The following is a 16190-nucleotide window of genomic DNA, read 5'->3' as shown; positions in this document are numbered from 1 at the left end:
TTCAACCCCATCACCATCCTCCCATCTTCACTGCACCAACAAAACTGTTTCTAATATCAGCTTAAATTCAATTTGCCAGATGATCCACTTAAATACTGTCAGTTTAAAAGCTATATTAGTGTAGTGCTGGTAAGGCACATAATAAATATTGGCTAAAATAAACCGTATGAAACTGCTTCCTGCAGACGCTTCCTGTCTGTCAGGAGTATAACCCATAATGTTTATAATTAACTGTTTGTACTGATCGTAAGACTGAGATGAGTTTCAAAAAGCAGAACTAGAAAATAAAACTGCAGACTTAGCTGATTTAATTTTTTTTTGCTTCAAGGTCAGTAAGATTGACAAACCTAACCACAAGGTATAATTAACATATCTTAAAAATTTTAAGTAGGTTGGACTTGGGTGGGAAAAATGCTGATCTCAGACCCCAAAGTGATGCAGTGTGATTTGTTTATTGGGTAAACCCAAACTTAGGCAGTAACCTATTATAATACTTTCTGACACCTTTTAACCCCATAGGGTAACAGCTATAGGGTAAGATTGTGAGTGGCTCTAAAGCCAACAGATTAGCATAAAACAGGATATAAAGGAACATGCACATTAAGTGACCAGCAGGAAGGATGGAACAGAACGGTCATTGCTGTCCCACGCCCCCAGATTCTTTACTCCCAGTGTGAGCAAGGACCAGATCCTGACTGAGGGAACTTCCCTGGTATTTCACTCAACAGCGTGGATCAGGGACGCCTGACTTTGCTGGATCAACTTGATGTGTACCTGACACTGAGGGACTATCGATGAGTTGCTAACCAAGTGGGAACTCTGTCAATTTGTCTGTCTGTTTTTATTATCACTGCCAATTTTTAACTTTTACTGTTGTCTGTTTATTAGCTTAACCTTTTTTATTAACTGTTATACATTCAAACTGTATCATTTGCTGCTTAAACATATTTTTTGTTGTTATAAGTAAAATTCATTTTTACTGTTGTAAGTGAAACTTGTCTTTGCTTCATTCCCAGCTCCACTTCCTTGATCCTGGACCAAACAGCCCAGTGGCTGATACATTTGCAGCACTCAGTCAGCCTGCAACTAAACTGATACACTCACAGTGCATAGCTGGCCTATGACAGGAGACTGCAGTCCAATTTTTTGCACACAGGCAATGACCACTGTTACTGTCATTTTCCAGAGATACACAAAAATGAGTAGAAAAATAAGATGGGGGGAAATGGAAGGGGTAGGACAATACATCAGATAATTATGCACATTTAAAAGACAGAGAAAGAGAGAGGGATAGTGAGAGAGTCCAAGGTGGGGCAAAAGAAATAAACTTTTGCATCTCTGAATCAATATTAAATAAACTTCTCCTCCTCCCTTATTGCTACCTAAGTTTAGGCTGGCTGCTATGTTTATATAACTTTATATATTCTACTTACAACCCAAAGTAAACCAGTGTCAAACGGCAAGTGAGTTCTTTTAATCAGGGCCCAGTCTAGATGACCCTTACTCAAACTGCTGAACTTACTCAAATAACTAATAAAATTGTACTGAATATTAATAACATTTGCTCTTAGGATTAATGATGTGCAAGAGCAAACCCCATGCACCCCTCCAGCACATACCACTTTGCAAGTATTCATACAATAGCATTACTTGACACTATTCTAGGGTTGGCAAACTGGTCAACTGATCAGTCAATTAACTGTATTTTTTGACAGGTCAAAGATTATAGAAATTTTACAAAAAAACTAAAAATTGTTGTAGTTCGCTTGACAAAAATAGGATTTTTATTGTTTTTTGATACACTTCTTAATAGAAAAATTGTGGGTTTTTTCTGTGTATTATTTAAGCCTGTTAGCTACAGTCTCCCAGCCCTGGAGGCTTCATGCACTTCTGAGACTGGGAGACTCAACTGCTGAGATCTCCCAACCTTGTGGGTTTCATACAGCCCCAAGGCAGCTGAAATCTTCCAGCCCTGGGGGCACAGGGAGCCCCCAAAGTGGAAAACTGCAGTAGCTGTGATCTCTGAGCTCCAGGAGTTCCACGGATGCTCAGGGCTGGGAGATCACAACTGCACGTCATGGCTGCTGGGACCCAGTATCTGCAGCTACCAGGGCTGAGAGTCCCCTTTGTTGAGAGACTCCCAGACCCAGCTGGGCATGGTAAACCCCTCTGATTTAGATCCCTGTCATATGACAGGGCTCCCAGCCACAGGGGAGACCCCAGCACACATGCAAATTAAAGCTTAATAGCAACCAGTTATTAAGTTAGGACACATTTTTGAAGTCTAACTTTATAGCTGGCTGGACCTTTTTATGGCATGCTAAGTACTCTGCCCATGTAGCTGGTCTCAAGGTAACTGTGGAATTAACCAGCTGACTGTACAATACCTGTAATGTGACAGGGCCTAGGTATTCTGTATATAACAAGCAAGTGGCACTCTGAGCAAAAAGAATGATATGGAGGGCACTGGTCATGCATGCATTTTCATGAAAAGTAGCAGGATATCATGTGAATGGACATCTTTGTATTCAAGTTACTATGCCAGAAGTGTCTCAACAAATTAAGATTAGTGTAAAATGTAGCCAGAAGTGCCAAGGCAACCTTGTAATGTTACTAAGTTACTGAGAAGTCACCACTTCTCCAATAAATAAATAAATAAATTCCTCTGTTGTAAAATTTCAAATAAGGCACTTAGCCTTGAACAGACTTTAGGCAAGCAGCAGCACAGGGAGCCAAAACATGCCAAGTTTTGTTTCTGGATCTTGTCAGTGTTATGTAACAATTCTGCAACTCTTAATACAGCAATTTCCTTCTCTGTATATTAGAAACAGTGCCCCTTAACACAAAGGGGGACACTAGCATTAGCATTTATAAAGAAAGACCTTTGAATATGTCAGCTGGAGGATGTTTGAGGGCAGTATTTATCACCTCCTGTAACTTTTTTAGACTTATTTTAAAACTCTGCTGTAAATTCTGCACCCTCAACTAATCATGGTTCAGCACTCATAGGGACAACTAGATCCACATTATTTGAGAGCTGAAGTATAGCACTGCCATTAAGAAGGATTCTCTATTCTCCCTTTGCAGTATGGGAGCACTGGTCCTATGCCATTTCTTTTTCTCAGCAACAGAAAAGTGCTGTGTTGTTGAGATGGAGGAGGGTAATGAGTAATGGCTTTGCTAACTCTAAAAAAAACAGTAAGCAAACACTCCACATGTTAAAAAAAAAAAAAAAGTAAAGTAGTTGGCTAAGCCCATTACATCAGACTAGGGGCAAAGAGTGTGGTTATGTGCATATTTTATAAAGCCTTCTTCTTCATCCATTTGGTCAGCCATGAAGGTGAGGAGATCACTTTGTGATGGTCATCTCAAGCCAATTCCAAACTTATATACAGTCAATATAAGTTTCTTCTATACATTGCAGGTAATTAGCATGAGCATGGCATATACTAAACTGCCTCCAGGAATCTTTCTACTTCTAAATAAAAGCTTTGACTGTATGGGTTAATTGCAAGAGTTTAAAATCCACAAAAATCATCAAAATTTGTTGCATTAATTTAAATTGCACACTGGCTGGAAAAAAAGCTTTTCATTTTTAAAATGCTTTGCTAATTATAGAACTGATTTGAATAACTTTATGTTCGCTCCTCATTGTGTTCAAAATACTAGATTATTATTTATTGTTCGAAATACTGTTAAACCCCTCAAGGCCCCATGTCACCCTGTACATAAAACCATACAGCAAGCTGTCAGGTATGCAACTGATGGTTTCAGTATTGATAGCATACCTACCAGTCCATCATGATTAACAGTGAATTTTTCATGTCACTGTACCTCACATTTTTTAATAATTTTTTTCTATTCCATGTGTCCTTGTTAATTCTCATGTGATAAGTATGCAGTTTATTTCCCTCCAACAAAAGCTTTAATACCGTTCCAAATGCTCCAGAAAAGGTCTGGATTGAATCACCAAAGAAATTATACAATAGAATACATCAAGTGAATGAAGTGCCAATGAACCACTTCAGTATGCTTTCTTCAATGACACTTGTCAGTGAGAGGTGAGAGTGATTCATTACTCTTGTGCCTTTTTTAATGAGGGATGTTTCCTGAAGCCCTTATACAGAGTAGCCCTAAATTTCTAGAGTGCTGCCTGAGGTTTAGATATGCAATACCCATTAAATTCAGTGGATTCATGCAGAGCTAGAACTACAGATAGCTGAAAAATCATTCCCAGGTTCTTCCCCGTTCCATTTCATTTTCTGGCCTGAACTAAATTAGTATCATCCTCTGATAGAAAAACTGTTAACTCTTTCGGCAGATTTAGTGAGACAAAGTCAGTGTCAAAATGAGAGCTAGTCAAAAGACAGAAAACATTTCTTGAGAAAATCCTGAATGTCTCAAAGCAGCTTTCTTGGGTAAGTTTTGAAAAGAAAAGATTTTTTTCATTTATTTAATGTATTTCATGATTTTTAAAACAATTTTTAAAGAAAGAGCCATTTTTTTTTTTTACCTTCCCTCCAAACTCTTTTACCTTTTATCTTTATAATTTTCACAAAGGAAAGAGTTTGGTTTTTAATTTCCATTTTTTATTAAACTAAAAATAAATAATTTTGTGATTTTTTTTCCACTGTATAATTTTTCTCTCACTGTTCAATTTATCTAATGAAAGTGGTGAAGCAAGAGAAATGAGAGAGAAATGGAAAGCTGCAATGGAAAAGTGATAAACTGAAAGAAAAAGATTTAAAAATTAACATTTCATTTTGGTAGGAAGAAAGTAAAGATTATTAAATAAAGTTGCTGATTTTTTAAATAGTATATTTTCCACAAAGTACAAAACTCCAATGGGCTGTAATTATAACTACAGTGTTCAGATCCAGCTTTTCTATTTTATATCTATTGTTATTATTAGAAGTAGTCATGTTACAAAAATTAAAGCAAAAAAAATTAGCAATAAATAAATAAAAATAAAAATAAAGAAATCAAACCTCAGCATCCTTCTCTCCCCCACATTCATGCTCTGATGACAGACATAGGTAAAACCTGGATTGAATAAATCTCATTTAAAATGGCATTCTAATAGGGAAAAAACCAAGATACCTCTACTGAAAATGTAATTCCACCTATACCTTAATGTCTATTAGAATTCACACAGAATTCTACATGGAACTATATATTACCCATAAAACAACAGCATCTTAGCCCAAACTATTACATTCTCTAACTAGGCAATATATCACTTAAAGCTGTAGATATACACACTTTGGGCATCTATACACATAACAGAGCTGTGCCCTAACACGTGCTAATTAGTATGCGTCAGAACAGACATGATTAATCAAGTCTGCTGCAAGTCTGCTGGAGCATGCTAAACCAATTGACTGGATCCACCCCACAGTGCTCTGCATGGGGTTGAGCTGAGCCCAGGGGAGTCTGTGCGGCATCCCAGCCCAAGCCTACCAGCTCCAATCTGGGCCAATGTGCACAACACGGCTGCTCCCAGTGCAGCTACAGCCTCCCGGGTGCTGCTCAGCCCCCCTCACCTCCAGCAATGGCTCCTCCTCCTGCTATACTGCTCTGGGTGGAGGAAGCTTCAGCCAGCTTGTAGCTCCTGCCCCAGTACATGGGGCTCTAGCTCCAGCTCCCAGCTAGCTTCTTCCCACTCGGCCTGCTCCCAAACACCACTCCCCACCTGCCTGCAGCCCCATCCCACATAGGGAACTTTGGTGAGTCGTTGCAGTGCGGAGCAGTGTGGGGACCAGGAGGATGCTGACCTGACCAGCTACCACTCATCAAAACTCCCTAGGCCCAAGTAATTGCCCTCCCTTGGTCTAAGCTAAGTTAGAATAATTGCTCTAACTCAAACCTAATTACATTAATCAATTTGAATGCTTGAAAGAGAAGTTGACAGCTATATCACCTGTGAAGCAAAAAAGACTTGGCAGAGGAAGAGATTAATTGAAATGCATCGTAAAACCAATGTCTCTGATGAATCCATGTGTTTTTTTAGTGTCCAGGAAAGCTGCGATTTTTATTCCCAGACTCATCTTTTGAAAGTACTGTGCAGGTTTCCTTTAAGGACAAGGACAGTGAGGTCACAGATGGAGTGGCTGTTTTGTGAAAAATGTTCTCCCACTGGTAACAAAGTGTTTACATTCTTTTTCCTTTACCTGTCCTTAAGTCCCAGTGTGTTGTCTGAAAACACTAAACTGATCTGCAATCTGTTTATGAACTGACAGATCCTTCGAAGTTGCATCTTAAAGTGTTTACTCTCTTCTGCATGCACACAATAAGTTTACACATTAATAAACTTCTAACATTCCTTTCAATAACACAGAGTTTTGTTAATAAATAGGGCCAGGCAATGGGACATATAACTGAGATGCTTCCTCATTTGAGACCCACAACGACTCATTTAAAAGTTAAGACATACATTCTCATGAGATTTAATGTTTGTATTTGATCATATCTTGGTTACATAATTATGTGATGGTAGCACTAAACACAGGTGTAATGGATATATACAAAATAGAGGGGCAGACAGATACAGTATATGAAGTTTAGCACATGTTTAATGTTTCAGGAATCAAAAAATTGAGATGCATTGTGTAGGCCTACTGCCTTATTTTAATTGCAAGAATCACTAACAGTATTCTTAGAGTCATACTCAAGGCTATTGATATGGCCTGTATTTTTCCTGTAATAGTTTACTATAGTGTTGGTACAATGTCTTTTTCTTTACTGTCCGAGCCCCCAAGGTCTGGAACAGCCTGCCATCGGAGGTGGTTCAAGCACCTACACTGAACACCTTCAAGAGCAAGTTGGATGCTTATCTTGCTGGGATCCTATGACCCCAGCTGACTTCCTGGCCTCTGGGTAGGGGGCTGGACTCGATGATCTTCTGAGGTCCCTTCCAGCCCTAATGTCTATGAAATCTATAAAATGTGCACTTAAAAAAATAGTCAAACAAGAGTCTACATAACCACTAAGCTAACACATCAGTCCTTTGTGCTATTATACATTTATGGTGATCCCATGCGTCTCAGTAATTTTCCTAAAACAGTTCAGTTTTGTGTGTGGCAAAATCAAGTAGTTAATTTTGATATTGTTCATTGTGCTTTATTTATCAATGCACTGTGTAAACATTTAACAGGTCTATTTATTAATGCTTTTTGATACATTCATGTTTATAATGGGATGTGGGGGGGCTCCAATTCTGTGTTTGCCCAGGGTGTGAATAAATCTTAATCCACCTCTGATTTGGACTCTCTCAGAGCCTGAAAAAATCCAAAGAGACAAACCATCTCACTGAGATCAAACCAGCCCTTCTCCTGACCTCCCTACCCCAGCATTGTCCTAATTACTCACGATGAGTCTCAGAATCAATTCCCTCCTTCCTCAGTCATCTGGAATTCCTCTAGATAATGGCCCGTTACTCTCAAATGTCTTTGCTATTTATTAAAGGCTTGATTTTCCCAATGTAGTCAGACAATGCCTTGGATTCCCATCCCAACAATAACCCCTTCTGCCTTGCATTTGGGAGCAGCAATTGTTCTTGCCTTAGTAACACAATGGGAAGAGATATTTAGCAGTTTTGCCTATTCCCTTTTCTAAAGATGCAATCCTCAGTGCCTTTGACTAAACCACATCCAAAATCATAAATATATATATATAGACAGCTTAAGATAGTCCATGCAGCAATTAAAGCATCATAAGTGAATACAGCATAAAACTGGCTTTTCAACAAGACCACACATACCATATTAGTAAAACAAACTCAACAAAACATTCACATCTCACAGACACCCTACAATATGAGGGGATTCATAACAGCATCATTATCCAATAGGAAACCATCAAATGCTTATTAGGACAAAAGCATCTTTCAGGGTGTTGACTATTAACAAATCACCTTGGATTTACATTGCCAATATATTGGTCTGTTGAGGTATTCCAGCATACCCTTATGAAACAAGCTCTGCATATAAACTTCACATGACCCTTTTTATAGGCTTCTTTTTTACAACATAAAATCTTAAAATAGTTCATTCGTATACATTCATTTCAAAAGAAATATACAAAAATGTCAGACATACATAAATATCGGGCATAAAAATTAGCCTTACTGGGGGTTTTCAAAAGAGGAAGAATAAAAGTATGAAGTTCATACAATTTGTGTCATTCAATATAAATGAAAAAGACCCTTAACCACACAATTCTCAAAGGTGAGTAGGCCAAAAGTCATACAGAGATTAGCTAAACACTAGGTCTTTTATACAAGCTATAAATGTCTATGGAAATTTGGCTAATTACTTAACATTAGCTTCCACAGCCTTTTCCCATTTAAGCCTGCTAGCTATAATTTCCATAAATAATATCATATGCTGACAGACCTAATTTGAACTGGTTCTCTACAGAATTTATTTTGATTTAATTATAAGATGAAACAGAAAGATTCCATGAGACTGCATACAGGCCCATCAGTTTTCTCCTCCCAAGTTTTCCTGACTAGATAACCACAGTAAAACAAGTACTCCCTCAAAAATACAAATGCAGATTTCCAAGGGTAATGTTTGTGTTTTCAGAAGTAAATTCCCAAATAATACAAGATTCTTTCCAGATGACCAATGTAATTATGACTCAATGACTGATGTCTGTACATGAATGAGGCATCTCATACTACTACCTATTTCAGTTATTCTGCCTTCTTCCAGTAAACTGACCTAACTGAACAGTACTGTACTTTATCCCTGATAAGTTCCACTTTATACTAGACTTTAGAAAGATGACTACCAAAACATAAAGCTCTATTTTTATGTCAAAGAACAATTTTTCCCAGCATAGATAATGTTTTTTAAGGATGTTATAACGAAAATGTTAAGGGAACATTGACTACAGTGACATTTACAAGGGTTTCTGTAACAGCAGGGAACTAGTATAGGTCCAAATCTTTATCAGAGAAGGGTGGTTTTTGACAGTGGAAGAAACCAGTACAATGAACATTTGTATTCTTCTAGCATTCATGGAAAACATGACTGCCCCAAGGACAGTGTGTAATTGTAACAGAAACCTGTAAAGCCAGCATTACATCACTTCATATGCTATGCATCCTGGCACCCTTGAAAGCTTCCTCCCCAGGTGTAGTAAGTGCCAATTTATTCTGAACAAACTCTGAAGAAAAAACCCCCACATCTATAATAAAAATCAGACTCTACTTCAAAGAAGCACTATTACTGCTGAACCAAACAGCAGTGCTCATGAGCAGGGTCTGAAATTTCCATTTAACACACCAAATTTTCTCTTCCTTTTCTCGCTTTCTTATTTAATTAATTTTGTAAGTGATTTTACTGCTTGTAAAAGTGAAGGATCAATAGTGCCAGCATGAAACACATTAAAGCAAGCACTGTAGCTATTCCACTCTTGTGCCTTGACTGAGTAAAAGAAAGCTAGTTATATTGACAAGTATTTATGAACACTAGTATGTGATCAACTCATTCATTTTAAATTGTGACCAAATCCAGGTATTAAGCTGGAAGTAGTGAACAAACCTGCTGTGGCAAACCTTTTCTCTTTAGGACACAATATAAAAACAAATTATATTCCTGCTTACCCATGAATGTACTTTCTATGGCTCAATTGAGAGAGTACAGATGCTGAGCATCTCTTTGCCTACTCACTCAGAATGACCACCAATCATCATCCAAAATTTACTGCTCTCTAGGGGAAAATTATTATTCATGTTTTTATCAGAGGAAGGAGGAGGAGGAATCACATTCATGCAGTCTTAACTGAGTGGCAGGGCTTGGTCAGAAAAATGTGCTGTTAGAATCAAACACACAAAATGTTTCATTTGCCAGTGTTTTCTTAACAATTATCAAAATACACTTGTTTGTATTTTGAGAAAGGAGGAAAACATCCTATAAGAGAAAGGAGGAAATCATCGTATGATGGTTGTGCTTTGCTGATATGCTGTACAAAATGAAAGTATTATATATAAACTGTACCTTAATATTTATTAATTGCTAACATTTGAACTTCTAAAAGGTAAGCTCCTCAATTTAAAAGTGCATACTAACCATTACGGTCTATCAAGTCAACCATAAATTATTCCAAAAATTCCCTGGAGTAAAACATGCTCTGTATTTATTTTTTAATATATATTTCAAGTTGGCAATCAGAAAAAAAAAAAAACTATAGTGAGTTGGTCTGTGACAATATTGCCTGTAAGGAAAAAGATTGCCTAAAAGATGCTAATGGGGATGACAGTTCCCATTAAAGCTTAAGGCTACTAGTAAGATTGGTAGGCAGATAGTTACTAGCATTCAGATTCACCCACTTACCAGTCTCTGCTCACCAAACACGGCAACTTTCTAAATCCTAAATCCTTTAACATGACAAACATGAAGTACTATTGAAGAAGCTATCCAATAAATTACAATGACAGATGACTAAGATGACAGCATGTAGCCATGAACTCAGTATGCAAGAGGCTGAGAATTCTGGTTTGATCCAGTGAACTATGTAAGCAGATGTTTAGCTTCAGGTGCAAAAGCTACAGCCGTGCAAAGGATTAAAGTTAAGAATCTGCTCAAGTAACTCTGGATCAAACTAGAGTATTTAGTACTTTGAGGATCAAGCCTTACAAGAAAAAAATTCTATATATGAACTTAGAACAACATTTACAAACAGCTTTGAACAGTTTTGTAGTGCACGATAACAGCACAAAGTTACCACCAGGTAATTGTATATTTCTTATATCCCAGAGAGAATATGAGAATCTATATCTCCCTCCACACATAGAAGTAAAGACATGATGGAATCTAAAGTATGATTCATGCAATTACACCTCCTGACATGTCCATTCCTAGGTTCCCCTGTACCCATAGGTGGACTATCACACACACCAGCTAAGCCCAAAGCCAGGGACCCCCTACATGTCTGGGGGGACAGTGGTGCCAGGTACATGATAAGAGCTCTTCAATTTTAACCCAGTTCTCATTCACACGCTGGCCAGCCATGGTGAGCAATACAAAGCAAACAAGATGATGACATGTATCTTGAATCTGAGACTTATGTGAGACTGCAAGAACCAGAACATAATGGATATATTTTGCATATACACATTTTGCATATACTGAGAATATGCAAATAAGTCCACCCCTCATTTACTCCACATTGCTCACTGTACCTCTTTAGTGAGGGAGAACCAGGTCCCACACCTCCACACCAGCAGCACCACAAAGAAGAGAAAATTTTTCTTCCCCCACTGGAGCCCAGCTCCTGCATGGGGAGGACAGGAGATACCATGATCACCAGAGTGGTTTTCCCAGGGACAGGGGATAACCACTTTTCTGGCATGGGATAGTACCTGCATAAGTAATGTAGAGTTACCCTCTCACATTCATTTCCTGTGAGAAAATCTTAGCTTTATGCCCACTTTATGGAAATGGGAGACTCCTCCTTAGCTTGTTCCTGCAGCAGTACGGTTGAGGGCAAGCAAAACTCGGGACCATCCCAAGCCTCCAGGCTTGGGCCTATACACAGGATACCAGCCAAATGATTTGGAAACATCTGAAGCTCCAGGTGGAGGTGGAGGATATTTGCCTGTAGTAGGGCCACATGTGGTTCTTGAATGACTCATGGATTTAGAATTGATTTGGCTTGGAACATGAAAAATTTTACTTAAAAAACAAAATGGGGAGGAGCGCCGCCCCTCCCCACACAAAAGGCCTCCCCAATCCTTTTCTTGCCCAGGGCCCCAAAGCATCTTAGTCTGTCTCTGCCTGCACCAGCAAGAAGCAGGCTCCCACACCTGGGAGCCCCACACGGCCCATTTGAGGGGCTTCCAGCCACAAGGGCACTGAAGCACCCCTGAGGCAGGGCACCGAAGCACCCCTGAGGCTGGAGGATCCCTGCTGCAGCAATCACCCCACCCCAGGGGTATAAGGAAACCATCAGGGCTGGAGGATCGCTGCAAGGCAATCCCCCAACTCCAGAGGTGTGGGAAACCCCCAGGGCCAAAGGATCACTGCAGAGCAGGGGTTTCACACACCCTTGGACCTTGGGGATAATGGCTGCTGCAATCCCTAGGGCTCAGGGTTTTGCACTAGGCATAGTGCTCCTCTGTAGCTGGCAGCCTTGTCAATTGATGGGGCTTCCAAGCAGCAGGAGAAACCCTGATCTATGGCACATTAAAGCTCCATCATAGCTACTAGCTATAATGTTTGTACACACTTTTGAGGTCTAACTTTATAGCACCTTGGAACTTTTCACTGTATCATAGCTACTTTGCACAAGTAGCTGGTCTCTGGATAATTGTGCAATTCACCAGTTAATTGTTCAGTGTCTCTACTATGTAGAGGGGACCCATGATCCACAAATTCTAAAATCATGGGAATATGCAGAGGGTGCTGGGAATTCTTTTGTGCATCTGCTTCTGTATCTTGTGAGATCAGTATATAGCATTTATAAATAAGGATATGTAGGATGGATCATGGGCCTGTTATTGCCACGTATCAAGAATACTCAGCTCTCACTGAAACCAGTCAGATGTAAAGGTCTTTGGCACCAAACAGATTCAATCAGCTTGAACCATAATGTTCATCTGGTTGTTGCTGTCTCACAGAAGTCTCAATTACAAGACACAGGAACAGGCACACCAGACTTAATACTGTAATACCTTGGAGTTGTACCTTTTTCTCCATCTTACCTTCACCTATCCCCCACTATGACCAGTATCCAATTTTTTCTGTCATATACTTGAAACACTTCAATCAAAAATTAAAAACAAACAAGAAAATATAAACAAGAAACACAGAACACAATAACTGTAAGCATCCATCTTGAAAGCAAATTGTGAAAGCTGCAGCAGTTTAAACCTCTATTTTGAGTGTTTGATTAAGAAAGTAATCACTGTACTAAAAGTAGCACTTGAATCATGAGATAGAGTTGCTATAGCAACAGCTCTTTTTATCCAGTCAATACATTATACCTGTCTAATACATATAAAAGTCTCATTATTTGACCTGGGCTTCCTATAAACAAGCTCACTGATATCTCAGCCTTTGGTAGGTATTTTCCCTCTAAGTAATTTTCCTATTCAAGTTTGGTCAAAAACATTTTTCTAGCTTCTGTGGTCCCCAATTCCATTATGTGGAACAATGCTTGATTTGAAAACACACAGTCCATACCTTAATGTCATCTATATAAAATGCCTCGTACCAAGGGCTGAATCTTGCAAACTTACTCACTGGGATCTTCTTTGATTGGGATGCAAGATCAGTCCCTTGGACACCCTAAGAATTGCTGCAGTCTGAAAAGTAAAGACTGATATATCAATGGTTTAGCTGGGATAAAATGTGGGAAAGATATGTTTGGTTCTTCAACATAAAAAGTGGATGAGTTATTCCCTGGGACAATGGGATGGGGCCATTTGCTAATATGACCTATACCTGCCAAAAGAAGCTGTGTGCATCTCCTTTGATGAGTTCAACAGTTTCTCCAATCTGGATGTGCAATGGAGGGCCATCAAGTGGATCAGGCTGAGGTACCCCAGTGTAGCTTCTAATGACTTGCATTTTTGGTAAGCCTGCAAAATAAAACAACATACGTTTTTTGATCAGTGACAAATAATCTATAGTATTCTGGGATGCATGCCATAAAATAATAATTAAAATATTATCAATTTTGAAAGACTAAAAGAAATACCATCATGTATATAAGTAGCAGTCTGGGAGAAAGACTAGGGAAACACTAACAGCTTATTCAAAGGCTACTGTACTTGCTATTCCAACAAATAATGAAATAGGAAATTTTTCTCATCTCATCCCTTTTTTTTTAGTTCAAGAAAAGTGTTTTTCTTTAGGCAGCTGCTTACTTCTAAAAGTATGGCACATACAGCTTAATAGAAAAGAATCAATTTTTTTCATCAGCAACATCCCTTCTTCCTACTTCTTCCCTCATGGGGACATTAGTTGCTCTGATCACTGAAGAGGCTCATTCCTTTCTTTATACATATATCAAACTGGTATAAAGGTTCATCTCTTAAGGTTATCTTTATAATTCAAAACAAAAATTTGATGGATGTGATGAAGTAATACGTAAGACAGAGAGAAACTCTCCAGGCTGGAACCAGTGTTACTAAAGAACAGTCACTAATGAGAACATGTCTGAAACAATAATAGTGACAATCATTCTATGTTTCTGGAATAACAGACGGATGGACAGACTTATTTTTAAGTGTTTTTGGATATACACAATAACTGACGCTACAGTTCAACATTTCATTTTCAGGAGCAGTATGCATGGAAGTATTCTGGCTTACTGCACCAATATTAGCTGCATCTGGACAGTAGAACTGTGATATAATTTAAAGGTGTGAATCCACTTCCTGAGATGAAAACTGTGCATATGAAAGATTATTCTTATTACCCATATATAGACCAAAATCATTGTTTGTAAGTATAGTTCAGGGTTCTCTTCTTAAGTACTCAAATAAATTATAAAAATGATTATTTCAGCAGGAGTAGATAATTTTGGGTGTTTCAGCAGGAGATCAGTACAGGGACTTCAGCTCTTTACAAATATGTAAGAAAAGACATTGTTCAAAAGACAAGTGAAATATTAGACAGTTGGTAAATTGCATTCAAATCACTGCAATGCAGCATTACAGAAGTACCCTAAAATGATCAGAGGAAACAAGAGCTCACTGTGTAACAAATACAAGAAACATAAAAATGACTTTACATTTTTAAGCAAAACACTTTTTTCCCCCCACTTTGTGAATTGTCACAGAAAGATTCCGTTAAAAAATACAGATCTATTTTTATATTTTTCTTTTACACTGCTATCCAATTTAGTTGTATGTCACTAAACCTGGGAGTTAAAAGACTGCTAGAATTACTAGGTAATCCAATTGATCCATTTTGTAGAAATCATGTTAACTACAAGAAGAACCTCATAAAAACAAATGTGAAAAAACAAAGTTCAGTTTTCTGAGTTGACATAATTTAACATCTTGCTCCTGAGACAAGGGATCACTGGACTTAAAACCTGGCTTTCAATTTCTGTTTGCAAAGTTCATTACTATCATATTTTTATACTCAGAGATACGGACACCCATAATTTGATTTGATCTAGAATACGAACTGCATGGAGCACAAAAGTAACCAACCAACAATATTTTCAATAAATATGACTAAATACCACGCCAAATGCTGACAAAATCATAACATCTCTATACAATGCGACTTTTAGAAATGAAAGAATTACTACCACTTTAAATGACGTTACTGAGTAAATGATGTTACCTAGTACACTTGGAACTAAAAATCAATTAAATATCTTTATAACATCTAGAAAAAATGCCAATTCTGGCTTTATTTATATATTTAATCAGGTTGCCAGCCTTCTGAAGATATACTGATGCAACTGATTTATCACAAACAAATTTTGTCTGTGTGGGATGTTGAATGGAAGTAATGTTGTAAAAGAATGACTGCAGTAATACAGATTAGTACCTATTTACAAGCCTGATAACTGTCCTAATGCAATAAAGCTTCCCTGTGGCAATACATTAGAAGATAGCATTGCATACCTGATAAATGAGCTGCCAGCATGTGCTGGCACCTTTCACCTTTGAGACCTAATTTGAAGTCTAAGCAAATTTATGTTAAAAAACTATTTGCTTTATGAAATGTCACATCAGGTGATTTTAGTTTATCTTACTCAAATGTTTACAGCATGTACGTACAGTATACTTAAAATGTCACCCTTGCAGTGATCTCATCAGGAGATAAAATTTAGATGACTAAACGTTTCACTGTTGACCCTACTTTCTTAACAATAAAAATGCCAACACTTGGAACTGGTAAATTAACCAGCAACATGTATGATCTTACAGTACACTCCATTTATATGCATATCACCTTAAATGCATACCATGATGCTAACCCCAGTTTTTTCTCTACTGCTTATATTTAACAAATATAAGTCATCTGCATATTGGTTAGATGTATAAACCCCTTAAGGGTGCCTACATAAGTTCATGGTGCTTTACATACAGCACCATGAGTCAGACCCCATCCCTCACTCAACCCAACAGACCCTCCTCCCCCCCCCACCCTCCTCCAGCAGCAACATGCTACTCACTTCCCTCTCCGTCTCCCTCCCCACTGACATCCCCAGGGGCA

The 16190-nt window shown here is 38.2% G+C and overlaps 1 protein-coding gene across 1 annotated transcript in view; it reads right to left on the bottom strand.

Annotated features, from left to right (window-relative positions):
* The window catches only part of VAV3 (vav guanine nucleotide exchange factor 3), a 398006-nt gene that overhangs the window by 45708 nt on the left and 336108 nt on the right, over nucleotides 1-16190 (bottom strand). The window contains exon 20 of the mRNA XM_019502081.1: nucleotides 13452-13588. Coding sequence (XP_019357626.1) covers nucleotides 13452-13588 — 137 coding nt within the window. The remainder of the gene's footprint in view (nucleotides 1-13451; nucleotides 13589-16190) is intronic.

The sequence above is a fragment of the Gavialis gangeticus genome, unplaced genomic scaffold (assembly GCF_001723915.1).
Source record: "Gavialis gangeticus isolate Ggan-Ray unplaced genomic scaffold, GavGan_comp1, whole genome shotgun sequence".
NCBI lineage: Eukaryota > Metazoa > Chordata > Crocodylia > Gavialidae > Gavialis > Gavialis gangeticus.
Note: the sequence above shows the minus strand (reverse complement) of the source record. Positions and strands in the feature narration are given on the sequence as shown.